The sequence below is a fragment of the Oncorhynchus clarkii genome, chromosome 10, assembly GCF_045791955.1.
Source record: "Oncorhynchus clarkii lewisi isolate Uvic-CL-2024 chromosome 10, UVic_Ocla_1.0, whole genome shotgun sequence".
Taxonomy (NCBI): domain Eukaryota; kingdom Metazoa; phylum Chordata; class Actinopteri; order Salmoniformes; family Salmonidae; genus Oncorhynchus; species Oncorhynchus clarkii.
In genome coordinates this window covers 16,691,080-16,712,893 of record NC_092156.1, presented here as the reverse complement: position 1 = coordinate 16,712,893, position 21,814 = coordinate 16,691,080, and the positions used below count along the sequence as shown (strand labels likewise).

General features: G+C 43.2%; 1 protein-coding gene across 1 annotated transcript; it reads left to right on the top strand.

The window, feature by feature from the left end:
• Window positions 1-17,461: 17,461 nt before the first annotated feature.
• Window positions 17,462-18,575, top strand: LOC139419450 (potassium inwardly rectifying channel subfamily J member 1b). Its single transcript, XM_071169398.1, is given in 2 exon segments — window positions 17,462-18,444; window positions 18,446-18,575. Coding segments are annotated over 2 exon segments (1,113 nt in total).
• Window positions 18,576-21,814: the final 3,239 nt, after the last annotated feature.

Sequence of the window (21,814 nt, the reverse complement as noted above, 5' to 3'; positions counted from 1 at the left end):
TAACGACAAGAGAAACAACACAGCATGGCAACAACACAGCCCGGTAGCGACACAACATGGCAGCAGCATGACATGGTAGCAGCACATTACGTGAAGCACCCACAAGTGTCAGTAAGAGTGTGGGATTGAGAGTTTTTTGCAGCTCTTGAACATTATTTAGAAACAAAAACAAACAAAAACAATTTCTCCTGAGATAAAACAAGAACAAACAGCAAATTAAGAGTTTTCAGAAATATTGATAAATTAGCTTTTATTGTGTAAAGAAATGTTTTTTTCACAATCTAATCAGGGTTCTTTTTTTGATAATTCAATACAGTAATATGAAATATGTATGTAAAACATTTACATTTGGCATTTTATTATTGTAGTAGATGCTCTTATCCAGAGCGACAGTGAGTGCATGCATTCAAATGTTCATCATACCAGCAACAAGATGGTGAGCCAAGCCCACCTCTATATGTAGTACTCCAGTCCTATGGCATCCTTCATTCGGGTGTGAGGTACCATTAAATCGTCTACAGGAGCTGACAACAGAAGCATAGAAATATTCTAAACCTGATGTATAGGTTGTCAGAAAAAGCGATATTGACAGAGAGCAAGGGGGAGACACAGACAGACAGAAATACAAGCAAAAACACATTTATTATATTTGGTCAAACTTAATTCAACACCAAGACCATACTTGGCTTCTATTATGTGATGGTTCTTTACGATGCATCATTATTAAAGCGCAACGTTGATACCTGGTATTTCAAATTAAACCAGTCAATAGCCGGAGGAAATTGTCTGGAAGCATTGCCCCATTTTTATAGAAACACATTAGGATTTACAGAGAGAGAGTTGCAATGTTGTATTTATCAGTTTTAGTGGAACAATGGTTTTTGGGGAACAGCTTGCCAGGGATCAAACAATGGTGATCAGGCCTAGTACCTAGTCTCAATGCACAGAGGATGTTGCAATACGCTCTCCTTCTCTCATAAGTATCACTTCTAAATGTGGGTGTCTTTGTTTGCTTTGCATGTTGAGCTATATCACAGTCGTGATCATCAATCTAATTGCATGTGGCTGTGCTTTCATGCCTCTTCCATTTACTAATATTTTTTTCTGTTTGTTTTAACATTTGTCAGGGAAATTACCTTTCAAATGTAAGTATTCTATCATAAGAGATTTGTATTCTGCATTTGATCATTTGTGCCTGCCCTATTCTAATCTGAGCTTCTTCCACGTCAGCTGTTCTTTTTGAATTACAAAACAAATGCTCATTGTCTGGGTTTGAGCAATCGTCTCTGTCTAATCAAATCAAATCAAATTGTACATGTCACATGCACCGAATACAACAGGTGTAGTAGACCTTACAGTGAAATGCTGAATACAACAGGTGTAGTAGACCTTACAGTGAAATGCTGAATACAACAGGTGTAGTAGACCTTACAGTGAAATGCTAAATACAACAGGTGTAGTAGACCTTACAGTGAAATGCTGAATACAACAGGTGTAGTAGACCTTACAGTGAAATGCTTCCTTACAAGCCCTTAACCAACAATGCAGTTTTAAGAAAAATAAGTGTTAAGTAAAAAATAGATAAGTAAAAAATAAAAATATTTAAAGAGCATCAGTAAAATAACAGTGGCGAGGCTATAAACAGGGGGTACCGGTACAGAGTCAATGTGCGGGGGAACAGGTTAGTTGAGGTAATTGCGGTAATATGTACATGTAGGTAGAGTTAAAGTGACTATGCATAGATAATAAACAGAGAGTAGCAGCAGCGTAAAAGAGGGGGTGGGGGACAATGCAAATAGTCTGGGTAGCCATTTGATTAGCTGTTCAGGAATCTTATGGCTTGGGGGTAGAAGCTATTAAGAAGCCTTTTGGACCTGTACCTGGCGCTTCGGTGTCGTGCGGTAGCGAGAACAGTCTATGACTAGGGTGGCTGGAGTATTTGACAAATCTATATTTGAGCAATTGAGTTTATATGATCAGCACACAACTGTGATACGGAGAGTGAATGGTGACATTTCTTAGGGGTTAGGGTAGGGTTTGGCCGGCAGGGATGTCTTTGTCCCATCTCGCACTAGCGACTCCTGTGGCAGGCCGGCCAAGTGCACACTGACACGGTCGCCAGGTGCACAGTGTTTCCTCTGACACATTGGTGCGGCTAGCTTCAGGGTTAAATGGGCATTGTGTCAAGAAGCAGTGCGGCTTGGTTGGGTTGTGTTTCGGAGGATGCACGGATGGACAACAGTGGATGGGATTTTTGACCGACTCATTGAAACAATTGAGCATGTCAAATTCAAGATCCGTGAAGATATTCACACAAAAGGGATATGGGTATGTTATGGACAAGAGCAATGCAAATTTCAATTCAGAGAGACACAACAACTTGTTTCACTGTCTGGCTGAGCTGCATGATAATGCTCACAGGAGGGGGTTCTGACCACCTTGAAGTCAGTGATGGAACTGATGGCCCCACAATCCTTAGCCCTGGCCTGTGTGCTAATGGTATCAGATAGAACTTTGGACGTCAATGACTTGAAAGCCTACAATGCAGAACAGCATGGCCACTCAAACCACTTGCCAGTCATCAAGTTACACAATACAATTCTGTGAGTATTTTCACTTACAGCAATGTTGTTTGATATTTATTCACAGGACTGAGTTTGCACTTCCTTCAACAGATATATGCCACTCATTTGCTTCTGTTGACACTCAATGACACTTTTCTCAGGTTGGACCACTGTCGGATTCAACCAGACAGCTTTGAAACTGTGGCATTATCTCTAATGTGTGCCAATAACTATATCAGAGAGCTGGATCTGAGCAACAACAACAGTCTCAAATGACAGCATGAATCAAATCAAAGTTTATTTGTCACGTGCGCCGAATACAACAGGTGTGGACCTTACAGTGAAATGCTTACTTACAGGCTCTAACCAATAGTGCAAAAAATGTATTAGGTGAACAACAGGTAAGAAATAAAACAACAGTAAAAAGACAGGCTATATACAGTAGCGAGGCTATAAAAGTAGCGAGGCTACATACAGACACCGGTTAGTCAGGCTGATTGAGGTAATATGTACATGTAGATATGGTTAAAGTGACTATGCATATATGATGAACAGAGAGTAGCAGTAGCGTAAAAGAGGGGTTGGCGGGTGGTGGGTGGAGGGACCTAATGCAGATAGCCCGACCAACCAATGTGCGGGAGCACTGGTTGGTCGGCCCAATTGAGGTAGTATGTACATGAATGTACAGTTAAAGTGACTATGCATATATGATAAACAGAGAGTAGCAACAGCATAAAAAGAGGGGTTGGGGGGGGGGGGGGACACAATGCACATAGTCCGGGTAGCCATTTGATTATCTGTTCAGGAGTCTCATGGCTTGGGAGTAAAAACTGTTGAGAAGCCTTTTTGTCCTAGACTTGGCACTCCGGTACCGCTTGCCATGTGGTAGTAGAGAGAACAGTCTATGACTGGGGTGGCTGGGGTCTTTGACAATTTTTAGGGCCTTCCTCTGACACCGCCTGGTGTAAAGGTCCTGGATGGCAGGCAGCTTAGCCCCAGTGATGTACTGGGCCGTACGCACTGCCCTCTGTAGTGCCTTGCGGTTGGAGGCTGAGCCATTGCCGTACCAGGCATTGATGCAACCAGTCATTTGACAGTCGTGATGCTCTCGATGTTGCAGCTGTATAACCTTTTGAGGATCTCAGGACCCATGCCAAATCTTTTTAGTTTCCTGAGGGGGAAAAGGCTTTGTCGTGCCCTCTTCACGACTGTCTTGGTGTGTTTGTTGTTGACCCATCATACGACCACCAGTGTTTCCTGATCAAGTGTGACAGTGAGAGACAGGTACGGTGTGGGATAAAGATTGAAAGTGAGAGGCATACCCAGTGAGCGAAATATGATGTTAAAAATATGTTGAAAAGAAGTCTGATGTTAAAGTTAACATTTTAAAGACTATGTAGCTTTGCAAAGGGTTGGAAACTTTCTGGTTAATCTCCGGAATTTTTCTGGAAGTCTTCCATGGGAAGTTAAGCCCTGGAATTTGGGGAATTTAGCTTAAATTCATCAAAAATGTTAGCTTATAACAGTGAACCTTTTTTGTGGGATAAACACAAGGCAATTATAGGTCTTGTGGCATATTTTGGTTAAACTATCCCCAATTCAATGGAATTGCAACCCTCTGCATGCACAGTGCATTCTTACATCACATGTGCAGTGCGCTCTTCCATCACATGTACAGCTGATTGTAAATCTTGCACACTAATGAGATGCTATTGAGCCCATACTACTACGCTGTCTGAGCCAAGAACTACATGCTTTCTGGTAAGTTTTGATTACAATACTGGGTGGGGTGAATATATTTTATAAGACATACATGATTTTTTGTTAACTAGTAAATAGTAGCATACAGAAAAGTTGTAATGTTCGTCGTCTTCCTCTGATGAGGAGTAAGATAGATCGGACCAATTTGCAGCGTGGTATGTGTCCATTTTAATATTAAAAAAACCTACACCAGAAAATAACAAGGTGAAACAAACGGAACAGTCCCATGTGGCACAAACACGGAAAATAAACACTCACAACTCAAAAGTGAAACCAGGCTACCTAAGTATGATTCTCAATCAGGGACAACGATTGACAGCTGCCTCTGATTGAGAACCATACTTGGCCGAACACAGAAATCCCAAATTATAGAAAAACGAACATAGACAACCCACCCAACTCACGCCCTGACCATACTAAAACAAAGATAATATAACAGAACTAAGGTCAGAACGTGACAAAAGTGTGTTTAAATAATTTCTAACTTGTTAACAATTTTGCTACCATGTGGGTTTTAGCTTGCTTGAGCCTGCTAACTGAGGAGTGTTAATTAAGCTGTTTCATACATGTTTCATTTTAAAACATTTATCTTACAAAGGAGTTGGTTAATCTAACTGCTTAACTATTTATATGTACCTGGAATTGTATTTGTTGTTTTTTATACAATTCCCTTTCTAATCTTTACAGGAAAATGCCACGGGCACTATCTGATGTGTGGAAACATTTCATTGCAGCTAACATAGAAGGAAATGTGTACATTTGTAAATACCATGCCAAATCATATGTGAAGAATGCAGCAAAGATGCAGAATCATCTGGCCAAGTGCATAAAGTTCCCTCAGTGTTCACAACAAGCAACCTCTAACAAAAGTCCCCTATTTTCTATTTGAGGTGAAAATTAGGAATCAGACACCTTATCGATAGCAACAGCTCATGGTCCTCCTGGAATCAGAAGTTGTTTTGACTCAATGGAGGGACGTAGTCAGATAAATGCTGATGAATGTCTGGCATGAGTTGTGTATGCAACTGGTTCACCTCTGATGCTCACAGGCAATGTGTATTGGAAGAGATTTCTGAATGTTCTTCGGGCCAGCATACACCCCTCCAATCAGACATGCTTGCTGGATGCAGAGTTTAACAGAGTTCAAGTGAAGGTCAAGCAAATCATAGAGAAAGCAGACTGTATTGCAATCATCTCTGATGGGTGGTCGAATGTTCGTGGGCTAGGAATAATTAACTACATTATCTCCACCCCTCAACCAGTATTCTACTAGAGCAGACACAAGGGACAACAGACACACCGGTCTCTACATCGATCGATTATTTTTAAACAACTCTTTTTACTGACACCAGAGTCATAATTAATTTTTTTCTGAGTAACTCATTAATTTTAGTTGTTAATTTGACCTGCTGGCCGCAATGAATCCTACGGGCAATATTCGCTCCTCCGGCTCAACGGCTCCAGAGACATGTTCCGACCATCCACTGTCTATCATATGTAGCCTATGCGCAGGAAACTACATGTTTAGAACTGATTGATCGCATGGTGCAAGTATTAATGCAATGAATTGATTATTGAATATAATTGATGGACATGGACGCAGCCTGGTAGAACAAAAAAAAAATGGATACACAGCCTACCTCTGCTCAACAAACTCGAGAACTAATCATGTGGGGGGCTGGCTGCTGCAGTTCGCTGACGATATTGTGCTATTCTCCCTTGCAGCAGTCAAGCAATTGCATTCCGCCAAGAATTGTTGACAATCTATTCTTGTTGCAGATGCAACAGACCTCATTTCAATGTTATCAGGAAATAATCTTATTTGTATGCCTAGCAATGACAAATGTACATCGTTTGAAGCACACTTTTATACGTCTCAGTCACAAGTGGTAGCTCCTATAAGCCCATGGGTGAACGAGAGAGTGGTAGAATTCTGATTATTTTGAGATTTTTGTTCATTGTTCATCCGGTAATGGATACTCTGGACATGACTGAAGCAAATTAACGGAATGAGTCAAACAATTCGGTAAAAAGAGCCACTCCTATAATGTTAGAGGAAAGCATTATGTCAGATATAAAAAATACAAAATAAAAATCTAATTGGAGCAAAACAGATATTGAAGTAAGAAACATGTATAATTGCTCCCATATATCACTCACACTTAAGTTAGCCATTTCATATCCTTCAGAATTGGTAGTGATCATTTTCTAGGGCTTTTGACACAATCAACAGAACACTTTAACAATCTACAGCAACATTCTCAGTAATGGCTATGGAAACATTTGACTTGCCATGACTGTGATATGTGGTTGTTTATCTACCTTAGTTGAATGCACAGACTGTAAGTCGCTCTGGATAAGTGTCTGCTAAATTACCAGAATGTAAATGTGAAAACGAACACTTGCAAAGCACACTGGGTATATTTCTGATGAGATCTGCCCCCAAACAAGGCCCGGATTTGGTCGGTCTGCCCTTGCCTTGATTTGAACGTCTACAGACGTTGATTTTTGGGCCGGTCCGAAACAAATCTAAACCAATCATTGACGTCTATTTTTAGGCCAAATGAAGGCCGTTCCGGCCCAAATCGGAACCAATCGTAGACATCTATTTTTAGGCCAAATCCAGGCTGGACTGGACCAAAAATCACTGTCTGTGGATGCTCAAATCAACATCCATGGACTGGGTAGGGGTAAAGGTATCCAGAGAGAATTTTCATTTCAAGGTGAACTGCCCTGATTGTTTGGATGTGCACTGTCACTTCAAATTCTCTCTATCTTTTCCCTCCTCATCTCCACTCTCTGAAGACTAGAGAGGTGTAGACTAACCAAGAAGGCTTGTGAGGGTCCGGCCTCAGTGATCAGATCAAACCAAACTAGGTTGGAGGATTTGAATGTCAGTGATAATGAGCTGCGCGATTCTGTAGCTGAACTGATTTTTTATGGGTTTATGGCTCCTCACTGCAAATTGCAGAGACTTTGGTTAGTTCCTTTGACATTTGCTCTGGATGCACTTATTGATGTTCACAACAAAACCCTGCATGCTGTGAAGTACTTGAACTTGAGGGGTCAGTTTTATTAAGCTTAGTCCTGGAATAAGAAGCATGTTCAATGGATATTTTTTTGTTTAAAGTCCAGGACTACACTGTACAAAATATAGTAGTTTTTACTGTAAATTACTGGCAGCCAGTTACCTGTAAGTTACTGTAAAAAAGGTACTGTATGTTAGCATAAATTACAAAGTAACTTTGGTTTAACATTACATTACTGTAAACTTACAGGTAACTTGCTGCAAAAACAACAGTGTACGCTTAAACTGTCACAGGGTGTCTTTACACAGGGAAGGTATGGAGCCACGGGGCACCTCTGCATTTTTCTTTGTGTGTCATTCCACCAAAAATCTGAAAATAACTGTTTACATTTGCCCATGATGTACCCAATGAGATAAATTAAATTGAAGTGCCTTTCTCCTGTTGAAAGCATGGCATCCTTCAGCATCTCTGAGGAGGTGTGTTTAAAAATAAATAAAAAGTAACCTTAATTTAACTAGGCAAGTCAGTAAAGAAGAAATTCTTATTTTCAATGATGGCCTAGTGTGGTTAACTGCTTTGTTCAGGGGCAGAACGACAGATTTTTGTCTTGTCAGCTCAGGGATTCAAGCTTTCAACCTTGGGGTTACTAGCCCAACGCTCTAACCACTAGGCTACCTGCCACCTCTTGCACTGAGATGCAGTGCCTTAGACCGTTGTGCCACTCAGGAGCCCAATTGAAAGTCTTTTTTATTTCCCTCAAGCAAGATCTCACCTAGGGCCTGTCTTGCCAAATAGTGTCTCCCTGCCAAAAAGTGTTCCCCCCCTCCGTTACAATGGGATTCGATGAGTTCTAGTTTATGTTGCTAGGGCTGTTGCTAGAACGTGCAAAATTCTGACCGGATTACGTAATGAACCAAAGCATCCGTTGCTATGCTGGTTGCTTGGCTGTATTTTACCTTGTAGCGGTCACGAAGGAAGGAGGACGCGGGCAGTTCTTGTTCTATTTCACCTCAAAACGCTCGCTCAGTCCGCGCAAATCTATTACCTCAGAATTGCTCTCCAAGGACGGTGTTCTTGACAGTGACAACCTGCTGACTACCTGCTGCCTCAAAGGAGCGACAAGACTGGAAAGAGAACACTTTCCTTACCATGTCGTTGTTTTTATATAAGAAAATATTGTTAAATAGGAATAAATAATTGATGCAGTTTTTAGATTGACTTTGCTAGCTAGAGTACTTATTTACCTCAGCCTGCCTAGTCAGAGGCCAACAACATTCAGAGTAACGTTAAGCAGTTAACTTCTATTAGAGAACTGGACGGATTTAATGTAATTATATGTCATATTGAAAACGAACAAGTTAAGTTAAGTTAAACCTGATAAACCTGATAAATCAAGTGGATAGGTGTAAGCAATTATGGTAATTTCAAATGCCCTTAACCAGGTGTCTTTGCTAGACAGACACAGAGGGGAGGGGAGAAAGGATGACAGTGAGAGAGGGAGCGAGGTGGGAAGAGAGTGGAAGACAGACAGAGAGAAACAGAGAAAGACAGCAGTGCAAATGTACTTAGACTTGAGTATTTCAGCAACTCTTCTCTTCCAACTTGTTAGGCATGGGGCATATGTATGGGGAAGGATCAATCAAATAAAAAATCAAATCAAATTTATTTATATAGCCCTTCGTACATCAGCTGATATCTCAAAGTGCTGTACAGAAACCCAGCCTAAAACCCCAAACAGCAAGCAATGCAGGTGTAGAAGGATAGCCAGCCACACAGGAGGGTGATTTTTACCAAGGAGGAGAAGGAGGCTGTGCTGGCCATTTCGGAGTGAAGCGCATGATTGCCAAAATCAACCTACACTTCTTCTGACGGGGAATTGTCAAGGAGTTGGACAGCTTGGCAATTGAAATAACCTTCTGTTTATCAATCACATTATATTATCTGAAATTATTATAATTTCAATGAATGTCATATCAGAGAGCACACAATGTGCACACAAAATAACCTGAAGCTAGTGTTAGTTTCCCTAGCACTTGGTGGAAGCCAACAGTCTTCTCCAGTTGGAGCAGTTGGATGGTCGACCACTGAAAGCACTGACGCCCTACACTGTGGTGAAGCCCAATACGCAAAGTATGTTAAGCTTTGGTTGACATTTGAGAAAGCAAGAAATGGTAGTTATGCTGAGCTTATAAAAATGTACCTCTTCAATTTACCTCTCCACATGACATTAGGACCATCGACTGTCCGAAACCCCCCAGGAGGTATCCCATCTACCAGAACCAATGAGTTCGGATCAGTCTGATTCTCTGTGCTCTGAGTTGGAGGGGGACTAGCTATATGTAGGCTATACCTTCCAAAAGTGTTGAAAAGTACATAACTCCCATTTATAACACTGCACTAATCCATCAAAATTTCTCACAGTAAAGTGTAACCAGCGTGTTTGCTTGTTTACGTCTCTGGCTCCTACCCTGTTCCCTTTAACTCTGCTCCTGTTCTCCAGGACCTAGGGGTTCTGCCCAGCACCCAGATGTGGGTCCACCTGATGTCTTCAATTACCAACCTCCCTCCAACTTTTCACTACATCATCTACAGCTACTGTTATTGTCATGTTGTCATTATCTGCTAAGAAACTTTTATTTCTCTATCATACTGGGCACATAATATGTGACATACCCAGATTAACTAAAAACACTAGCACTGCAAACACTCAGAACAAAGAGAGCAGTCTACCTCTTCAAGTCCCCCTTCCGAGACTGGCTAGCTGTTGAGAACAAATGACAGGCAGAACCTCCCAACCACACAGCAACCACCTTCCACATACCATAATTCAGTATTTTAGTCTATGATTGTCATGTGAGTGTACAAAACATCTGTGAAAATAAATGAATGACACAACTGTACCAAAAAAATATCAAAGTTGTGTTAAAATCTTAAACATTGCCAGGTTGGTTTTCAAAGCTGTTTTACAAGGTGTTCATTATTGTAAGTTGTAAGGTGCCCTTTGATGCTATTTATTTGTTCTACATTATTCACTGTTGTATCCTAGGAATTACAATAGATACATATTTGTATTTTTTTCACCTTTATTTAACCAGGTCGGCCAGTTGAGAACAAGTTCTCAATTACAACTGTGACTTGGCCAAGATAAAGCAAAGCAGTGCGACAAAACAACAACAGAGTTACACATGGGATAAACAAACGTACAGTCAATAACACAATAGAACAATCTGTATACAGTGTGTGCAAATGAAGTAAGGAGGTAAGTGTCACGTTCTGACCTTTATTTCCTTTGTTTTGTCATTATTTAGTATGGTCAGGGCGTGAGTTGGGGTGGGCAGTCTATGTTTGTTTTTCTATGATTTGGGTATTTCTATGTTTCGGCCTAGTATGGTTCTCAATCAGAGGCAGGTGTCATTAGTTGTCTCTGATTGAGAATCATACTTAGGTAGCCTGGGTTTCACTGTGTGTTGGTGGGTGATTGTTCCTGTCTCCGTGTTTGCACCAGATAGGACTGTTTTGGGTTTGCACCTTTCTTGTTTTTGTTAGTTTGTTCATGTGAAGTGCTTTATATAAACATGAATCAAAATAACCACGCTGTGCTCTGGTCCGCCTCTCCTTCACCGCAAAAAAACCGTTACAGAATCACCCACCACAACAGGACCAAGCGGCGTGGTAACGGGCAGCAGCAGGAGCAGCGAAATAAAGACTTCTGGACTTGGGAAGAAATCCTCGACGGGAGAGGACCCTGGGCAAAACCAGGGGAGTGTTGCCGCCCCAAGGTACAGCAGGAGCAGCGCGAGGAGGAATGGACATGGGAGGACGAAGTGGACGGAAAAGGACCCTGGGCACAGCCTGGAGAATATCGCCGCCCCAAAGAAGAGCTGGAGGCGGCGAAGGCAGAGAGGCGCTGGTATGAGGAGGCAGCATGGCAGCGTGGATGGAAGCCCAAGAGTCAGCCCCAAAGATTTCTTGTAGGGGGGCACACAGGAAGTGTGGCGAAGCCAGGTAGGAGACCTGCGCCAACTTCCTGTGCTTACCGGGGGGCGAGAGAGACCGGGCAGGCACCGTGTTATGCTGTGGAGCGCAGGGTGTCCCCAGTGCGGGTGCATAGCCCGGTGCGGTACATACCAGCTCCGCGTATCGGCCGAGCGGCTCTACGCATCTGGTCTCCAGTGCGTCTCCTTGGGCCGGCTTACATGGCACCAACCTTGCGCATGGTGTCCCCGGTTCGCCTGCATAGCCCAGTGCGGGCTATTCCACCTCGCAGCACTGGCAGGGCGACCGGGAGCATTCAACCGGGTAAGATTGGGCAGGCTCGATGCTCAAGAGCTTCAGTGCGTCTGCACGGTCTGGTCTATCCGGTACCACCTCCACGCACCAGCCCTCCGGTGGCAGCCCCCCGCACCAGGCTGTCTCTCCGTCTCATCCCTACAGGTGCTCCCGCCTGTCCAGCGCTGCCGGAGCCTTCCTCCTCTCCAGCGCAGCCGGAGTCTCCCGCCTCTGCCCGGCGCCGCCAGTCTGCCCGGCGCCGCCAGTCTGCCCGGCGCCGCCAGTCTGCCCGGCGCCGCCAGTGTCTCCAGTCAGCCAGGGGCCGCCAGTCAGCCAGGGGCCGCCAGTCAGCCAGGGGCCGCCAGTGCCGCCAGTCAGCCAGGGGCCGCCAGTGCCCCTCAGCCCAGAGGCGCCAGTGCCCCTCAGCCCAGAGGCGCCAGTGCCCCTCAGCCCAGAGGCGCCAGAGCCCCTCAGCCCAGAGGCGCCAGAGCCCCTCAGCCCAGAGGCGCCAGAGCGCCTCAGCCCAGAGGCGCCAGAGCCCCCGCCCCTCTGTCCAGAGCTTCCGCCCCTCTGTCCAGAGCTTCCGCCCCTCTGTCCAGTGGGGTCATTTAGAAGGGTCGCCGTGGTTAGGAGGCCACGGATGCAGACAATAAGGCGGACTAAGACGATGGTGAAGTGGGGTCCGCGTCCCGCGCCAGAGCCGCCACCGCGGACAGACGCCCACCCAGACCCTCCCCTATAGGTTAAGGTTTTGCGGCCGGAGTCCGCACCTTTGGGGGGGGGGGGGGGGGGGTACTGTCACGTTCTGACCTTTATTTCCTTTGTTTTGTCATTATTTAGTATGGTCAGGGCGTGAGTTGGGGTGGGCAGTCTGTTTGTTTTTCTATGATTTGGGTATTTCTATGTTTCGGCCTAGTATGGTTCTCAATCAGAGGCAGGTGTCATTAGTTGTCTCTGATTGAGAATCATACTTAGGTAGCCTGGGTTTCACTATGTGTTGGTGGGTGATTGTTCCTGTCTCTGTGTTTGCACCAGATAGGACTGTTTTGGGTTTTCACCTTTCTTGTTTTTGTTAGTTTGTTCATGTGAAGTGCTTTATTAAACATGAATCAAAATAACCACGCTGCGCTTTGGTCCGCCTCTCCTTCACCGCAAGAAAACTGTTACAGTAAGGCAATAAATAGACCATAGTAATTGCAATTTAGCAATTAACACTGGAGTGACAGATGTGCAGATGTGGATGTGCAAGTAGAAATACTGGTTTGCAAACCGCAGAGTAGGTGAACAGATGATCTCCGCATGTGTGGTTCCCACCGTGAAGCATGGAGGAGGTGATGGTGTGGGAGTGTTTTGCTGGTGACACTCATTTATTTAGAATTCAAGGTACACTTAACCAGCATGTCTACCACAGCATTCTGCAGTGACATGCCATCCCATCTGGTTTGCGCTTAGTGGGACTATAATTTGTTTTTCAACAGGACAATGTCCCAATACACCTACAGACTGTGTAAGGGCTATTTGACCAAGAAGGAGAGTGGAGAGTGCTGCATCAGATGACCTGGCTTCCACAATCACCCAACCTCAACTCAATTGAGATGGTTTGGGATGAATTGGACCACAGAGTGACTTCATTAAATAGTACCTACAAAACACCAGTCTCAACGTCAAAGAAAAAGCCATTTCTCAGACTGGTCAATGAAAATAAAAGTTTAAGATGGGCAAAAGAACACAGCCACTGGACAGAGGAACTCTGCCTAGAAGGCCAGCATCCCGGAGTTGCCTCTTCACTGTTGACGTTGAAACTGGTGTTTTGCGGGTACAATTTAATTATGCTGCCAGTTGAGGACTTGTGAGGCTCCTTTTCTCAAACTAGACAGTCTAATGTACTTGTCCTCTTGCTCAGTTGTGCACTGGGGCCTCCCACTCCTCTTTCTATTATGGTTAGAGCCAGTTTGCACTGTTCTGTGAAGGGAGTAGTACACAGCAATTCGACCATGAATGCCTGATTCACACAGTCTTCTCTGAACAGTTGATGTTGAGATGTGTCTGTTATTAGAACTCTGTGAAGCATTTAATAGGGCTGCAATTTCAGAAGCTGGTAACTTGACCTTATCCTCTGCAGCAGAGGTAACTCTGGGTCTTCTTTTCCCGTGGCGGTCGATATGAGAGACAGTTTCATCATAGCGCTTGATACGTTTTGCGACTGCACTTAAAGAAACTTTCAAAATTCTTGACATTTTCCGGATTGACTGACCTTCATGTCTTAAAGTAGTGATGGACTAATCATTTCTCTTTGATTATTTAAGCTGTTCTTGCCATAATATGGACTTGGTATTTTACCAAATAGGGCTATCTTCTGTATACCACCCCTACCTTGTCACAACAACTGATTGGCTCAAACACATTAAGAAGGAAAGAATTCCACATATGAACTTTTAACAAGACACACCAGTTAATTGAAATGCATTCCAGGTGACTACCTCATGATGCTGGTTAAGAGAATTCCATGAGTGTGCAAATATGTCATCAAGGCAAAGGGTGGCTACTTTGAAGTAATATATTTTGATTTGTTTAACACTTTTTTGGTTACTACATGATTCCATATGTGTTATTTCATAGTTTGAAGTATTCAGATTTTTTTCTACAATGTAGACAATAGTACAAATAAATAAAAACCCTTGAATGAGTAGGTGTGTCCAAACTTTTGACACACCTACTGGTAATGTATATCTTTGGGCAGAGCTGCCTTGGTCTCGGTAGTTTCAACAAGTTCTTCGTCTGAAAGAGGTAAGTTCATAATTTGGTTGTCCCAATTGAGTTATTATTAATTACAGATAATTTGAGAATTTCGTCGACATCATCGGCCGATAATTCAGTGTAGCCATTTAGTGTTGCCTAACTACATTTTAAGAGTAAGTTATTATATACTGATGTCATTGTTTATCATGGCGCATTCAATCAGAATTGTATTTCATATATTAACATAAGTAATTTTACTTATGTACCAAAACTGTCCTTGAGATGTAGTCGGCATTATAGCTTATAACGGCTCATAAAAATAATAGTTAAATTAAAATAGACTTAACACAGCCAGTCAGGTTTTAATAGTATAATGAGACGTGTATTTATAATGACATTCAGCAAACTTTTAGTAAACATCAAATTATCAAGTTTCTATCATATGAAGGGATCAAATTTGTTTAAATGAACATGTGATACAGAAGAAAAAGATTCCTGGTGAACTGTTTCAATACGAACTATGGTGTAATTGTAAGACATTTTATTTAATGTACACTCAAATCTTTTCACAAAATACAGACTTTTACAGGGCAGTATCATGTTTAAATCTATTTGGTAAAATCAAATAAATAAATGATCTAGGGCATTTCTCAGTAATGCTTCTGTAAACCCCAACAAAAAGGTATATGTGGTCAGGCTAAAGTGTTGAGTAAATCTGCAAATGTGCGAGGTTACATACCCCAATTTTATGAAAATGAAAGTTATTTGAACACAGATCGAAAATTCTACAATACCCTGCGCTGGATGGTACAGCTACAATCATAGGAAACAAGAGTTGGATTGAATACGGTCACTAAACCGAATGATACTGTACCTTCCTAGAAGTGTCTGCTGTATTTAAAGAACAGAAGAAATGACATCAATAAGTCATGTTTTTGTATTTTTTTCCTCTCTACTCCATTGACTTTCTCCATTCTTTGCTTTCTCCATTCTCCATTCCCTAACCCTAACCCATTTAACATTCAGTTGATGCTTTCTATTTGCTGTCCAATCATATGGTCTATCACATTAGATGTTATTTTCTTTTTTCTTGAAGGTGGAGTTACTTTTTGCCTGAAAAATATGGATTGGTAAAGAGTTCCATTCAGCATTGGCTCTATATAAAACTGTAGATTTAAGGCGATTTGTCGTAGCTGCACTGAATTTGCCCCTGGCATTTTTCCAATTTTGTTGCCTTACAAACTTGATTTAAAATACTTTTTTTGGGGGGGTTGTATCATTTGATTTACACAACAAGCCTACCTCTCTGATATTGCCAATACAAGCATGGTGTAATTGTAAGACATTATATTTAATGTACACTCAAATCTGTTTGCAAAATACAGACTTTTACAGGGCAGTATCATGTTTTATCTATTTGGTAAAAGCAAAGAAATAAATTATCTAGGGCATTTCTCAGTAATAGTTCTGTAAACCAAAGAAACAGGTGCGTGTGGTCAGGCTAAATTGTTGAGTAAATCTGCGAACTGAGGTTACGTGCCCCAATTTTATGAAAATGAAAGTGTTTTGAACATGTATTTAAACACAGATCTAAAAATCGACATCAAAAGGATATAAGACAGTACCATACACTTGGTGGTACAGCTACAATCATAGGAAACAAGTGTTGGATTGAATAGGGTCCCTAAAACCAATGATACTGCACCTTCCTAGAAGCGTCTACTGTATTTAAAGAACAATTGAGAAGAAAAGACATCAATAAGTCATGTCTTTGTATTTTTTTCTCCCTATTTCATTGACTAATGGTTTCAGTTGAAAATCAAAACAGCATGGATGCTGCAGTGGTCACGTTGTCCCATCTTCAATAGGTGCACCTCCTGCCTGTCGTAGGTCTTGTGTGGCAAACTGTGCGGCCACTGAATCCAGAATATTCCATTTCTGGAATTGAGGCTTCACATATGGTGGTGGTGGAGACCATGTGCAATGGGCCACCATGTCAGGGAGAGCCACAGCCAACCACGACACCCTGGCTGGGATGGAGTGAGTGGCTGTACTAGGGACTCCGGAGGAGTGTGGTGGGGTGTTGACAGGGGTCTAGTAAGGCTAAAATAGTGATGCACTGTCTGGAATATTCCAACCTGCCTCTCTTGTCTGTCTGTTTGAGGGCTGTGTACACCATGACATGTGGCTGGGATTAGGACATTTCACTGTAGATTAAAACCTTTGCAACTCCTTCATGGCAACTTGCTCAGAGAAGGAGTTCCCGAATTGATCCTGTCTCTGCAGTTTGGCCCATGGTTTCACTTAGCAGGTACGTGAAGTGTATTTTCCACTGTTTAGATAGACAGAACAACAATGTCTTAAGTGGTATTGACATTTTTATAAGTGCAAAGTTTTGTGTGTATGTTTGCTGAATAGGAAATTGTGAAAAAAGGCTGTTGTCTTTTTAAGGGCAGAAACAGTGTTGCCTCATTGAGTTTTATTAGAGGACGAGTGACTTATGTTAAATGGTTACTTGGGGAGAGGTTGCCATAGTTATTTAAGACAGAGATCGTAAAGTGCAAGGGCATCACTATTGTCTGGTTTCCCTTCAGTGGAACTGCTGCCAGGGATTTGTTTAGTCAATTACATAACAGGGGAACAATTAGAACCACAAATGTACTCATGCCACTTTGTAGGGTGGGTAACTGTGAAATATCAAATGTAACTTTTATCAACTATTTCATCTCCTAAGGCACTGAAAACATAATAGAACACAACATGTTGTGTTTTATCTCTTGTTTCTAAGGCAAATAAAATATGTCCTGTTACGGGAAGAAACATTTGTGGAATATCAAAGACACATTTCAAATCTATTGCTGACGAGCTGTTTTATGAACAAGGTTAGTGAACAATATAAATGGGGGATAAGTTTTTTCAAAAGTTTATCTGAGATAAACACTCAAGTTCTTATTCTTTTTTCTATATTCATTTTATTGATGTTCATTTTCCATAACCAAATAAAACTAGTCTGTCAGCTAATTGACCACTTTGTGGTTCCTCCATTGCGGTTTATCCCGGCCTTACACAATTGTTATTGTTTTTTCCCCAGAGCTCAGGATGTTTCAGTTCGTCCAGAGGCCCAACCACGACTACCTGACAGAGCACAGAATCCGCCGGACCCGGCTGGTGACCAAATATGGCTGCTGCAACATTAAGTTTGGCAACATCAAGTACCACAACCACTTTGCCTTCCTGGTGGAGATCCGCTGGTATTCCGTCCTCCTCTTCATTGCCTCTGGCAGCTGGTTCACAGGCAGCTGGTTCATCTTCAGCCTTCTATGGCACTGGATCGCCAAGAGCAATGGGGATCTAATTGGACAGAACTTTACAGCCAGTCATGTCCACTGTATAGTCAATGTTAATGATCTCATCATGTCTTTCCTGTACTCCTTAGAGACCCAGACCACCATTGGTTATGGTGGACGGGCACTCTCCGGGCACTGCCCTGGCACCGTGGCCATCATCGTCGTCCAATCCCTCATTGCGGTCTTTATCAACTGCTTCATGTGTGGGGTGATCCTGGCCAAGATCTCTCTTCCCAAGAAGAGTGAAAAGACAGTGACTTTCAGTGATGCAGCGGTCATCTGCCTGAACAAGGACCGCCTGTGCCTGGTGATTCAAGTGGTCAACCTCCGTAAGACCTTACTCACCGGGAGCCAAATCTACGGCAAGCTGCTTAGGACAACTGTCACGCCGGACAGCGAAACTATAATTCTGGACCAGGTAGGCATTGACTTTGCAGTGGACGCTGGCCAGGACAACCTGTTTTTTGTCTGCCCGTTGGCATTATACCATGTCATTGACAAGGCCAGTCCGTTCTACGGCATGACAGCAGACTCCCTTCAGCAGCAGAACTTTGAGCTGGTGGTCTTTCTGGACTGGACGGCCGAGTCCACCAGCTCCGCCTGCCAGGTATGGGCCTCCTTCATCCCCCAGGATGGGGATACAGCTTCCTGCTGTATCTCCCGCGACAAGATGGGCAAGTACCGCGTGGAATTTTCCAACTTCTCCAGAACCGTGCCGATGACTACCCCACACTGTCCACTACTTTCAGAGTAATTTAGGCCAATGCAACAGTAACCAAAACAACCACCACAAGACGCTGGGTATTGACAACCCCGGATTCAAGGTGATGGACATTCAAGACACAATGGATGTCACAAAAATGTGAGCTGGAGGAAATGTACCAGTGTAAACCACAGACAGACAGCAGCCCCCACGATGTGGGACATGGGTCAGGGAGGAAAATGTGGGTTAAACTCTTGTTTATGACAGTAGTCAGGTCCTCTCTATAGATTGTCAGTCCGGAAAGCAAATTTTGTGGTCAGGGGCTCATACTGAGTGATAGACGATGAGCAGGTAGCCACGGTAGGAGCTAAGGTGTTGGTAAAAACAGCTCATTACAATCAATCATATGTATTTATAAAGCCCTTCTTACATCAGGTGATGTCACAAAGTGCTGTACAGAAACCCAGCCTAAAACCCCACACAGCAAGCATTGCAGGTGTAGAAGCACAGTGGCTAGGAAGAACTCCCTAGAAAGGCCAGAACCTAGGAAAAAAACAAGAGAGGAACCAGGCTATGAGGGGTTGCCGGGTAGAGATTATAACAGAACATGTCCAAGATGTTCAAATGTTCATAGATGACCAGCAGGGTCAAATAATAATAATCACAGTGGTTGTAGAGGGTGCAACAGGTCAGCACCTCAAGTTGGCTTTTCATAGCCGATCATTCAGAGTATCTCTACCGCTCCTGCTGTCTCTAGAGAGTTGAAAACAGCAGGTCTGGGACAAGGTAGCACAGTTGAAACTGGAGTAGCAGCACGACCAGGTGGACTGGGAACAGCAAGGAGTCATCAGGCCAGGTAGTCCTGAGGCATGGTCCTAGGGCTCAGGTCCTCCGAGAGAGAGAGAGAGAGAGAGAGAGAGAGGAGAAAAAGAGAAAAAGAGAAATAATTAGAGAAAGCATATTTAAATTCACACAGGACACTGGATAAGACAGGAGAAATAGTCCAGATATAACACACTGACCCTAGCCCCCGACACATAACACACATGACGAATATCTCCCTTATGGCACAAACCCAAGGGAGGGGGGGGGGGGGGGCAACCCGGACAGGAAGAACATGTCAGTGACTCAACCCACTCAAGTGGCGCACCCCTCCTAGGGATGGCATGGAAGAGCACCTGTAAGCCAGTGACTCAGCCCCTGTAATAGGGTTTGAGGCATAGAATCCCAGTGGAGAGAGGGGAACCAGCCAGGCAGACAGCAAGGGGGTTAGTTGCTCCAGTGCCTTTCCGTTCACCTTCACACTCCTGGGCCAGACTACACTCAATCATAGGACCTACTGAAGAGATGAGTCTTCAATAAAGACTTAAAGTTCGAGACCGAGTCTGCGTCTCTCACATGAATAGGCAGACCATTCCATAAAAATGTAGCTCTATAAGAGAAAACTATGCCTCCGGCTGTTTTTTCTTAGAAATTCTAGGGACAATAAGGAGGCCTGTATCTTGTGACCATAGCGTACATGTAGGTATGTACTGCAGGACCAAATCGGAAAGATAGGTAGGAGCAAGCCCATGTAATGCTTTGTAGGTTAGCAGTAAAACCTTGAATTCAGCCTTAGCTTTAACAGGAAGCCAGTGTAGAGAGGCTAGCACTGGAGTAATATGATACAATTTTGGGGTTCTAGTCAAGATTCTAGCAGTCGTGTTTAGCACTAACTGAAGTTAAGGCTCTGTCGTAACCGGCCGCGACCGGGAGGTCCGTGGGGCGACGCACAATTGGCCTAGCGTTGTCCGTGTTAGGGAGGGCTTGGCCGGTAGGGATATCCTTGTCTCATCGCGCACCAGTGACCCCTATGGCGGGCCGGGCACAGTGCGCGCTAACCAAGGTTGCCAGGTGCACAGTGTTTCCTCCGACACATTGGTGTGGCTGGCTTCCGGGTTGGATGCGTGCTGTGTTAAGAAGCAGTGCGGCTTGGTTGGGTTATGTATCGGAGGACGCATGACTTTCAACCTTCGTCTCTCCCGAGCCCGTACGGGAGTTGTAGCGATGAGACAAGATAGTAGCTACTAAAAAAAACAATTGGATACCACGAAATTGGGGAGAAAAAGGGGTAAAATTCAAAAACAGAAAAAAAAAAAAAAAAAAAAGAGTGTGATAAATGATCAAAATGTAAAATGTTAATGTATCCATTAGAGGGCGACACATACCCTGTGGGCATGATTGTCTCCTCCTCAACACCAAAGATGTGCGTGAACAGCTTGAGAAGACTGCTGCCTTCTTCTGTCTATGACGTGTGCCTTTGTTTGTTGCACAACTCCCACTCGCATTCATACTTTCAAACTCATAAAAGCACACAGGAATTAATACACTGAGAGAGTCAGTCACACACATGGACTGCATATGTACTTCTATGAACAGAAATGAACTCATAGCTGTACATAAAAGTAGATATGGAGAAATAAAATACATGTTTGGGTTGTGGCCATAGGGTGTTGCAGTAGAGGAAACCTAATGTTGTTTTCGTTAAGTCAGTTAAGAACAAATTCTTATTTATAATGATGGTCTTCTGGGGAACAGTGGGTTAACTGTCTTCTTCAGGGGCAGAATGACAGATTTGTACCTTGTCAGCTCAGGGATTCGATTCAGCAACCTTTTGGTTACTGGCCCAACGCTATAACGACACGACAGGAAGAAAACAGCAGGGAGAAAACAGCAGGGAGAGAAAAGGGTGGAGTGAAACTGGGAGCTACTACTTAAACTTGTCCAATAAGAACACAAATTGTCCCAGGATGTTGCAAAGCGTTTAACTAATATGTGCTCTACAGAACACATCCCAGGCCTAGTGTGAGAGGATGTCAGAAGGACACTTTGTGGATTGGGTGGGGGGTACAGCCATGTTTCCTTTTCTCTTCTATGTAAACAGATGTGAACAAGGTGGGGCATTGGGAAAAGAGGAAACTAATCAGCTTCATAACACATTTATTCCTGTCATAAACCACTGAGATAGAAGACCTCACTCTCTCAATTAGCCAAGTTAACATTGGCAAAGCGCCATCTCTTCCATTTAATCTGAATGCGTCATAAACGTGTATGTTGTATTGAGCCCAAAGACTTGCTAACTTAGGGGTGAATACTAACTTCCACTTAAATGGAATTTTCCCTTAGTAATGCATTGATGTCAATGTAATGCATTGATGTCAATAAGTGAACATTTTACTAATGGATGTTAGGATTCCCCCCTTAATGGGAAAGGGAAAGGGGGATACCTAGTCAGTTGTACAACTGAACGCATTCAACTGAAATGTGTCTTCCGCATTTAATCCAACCCCTCTGAATCAGTAAAATACATGTGTTGTTAGCAAGATTGATATCGTAATAATAATTGGTCATCTTTGTCTGTGC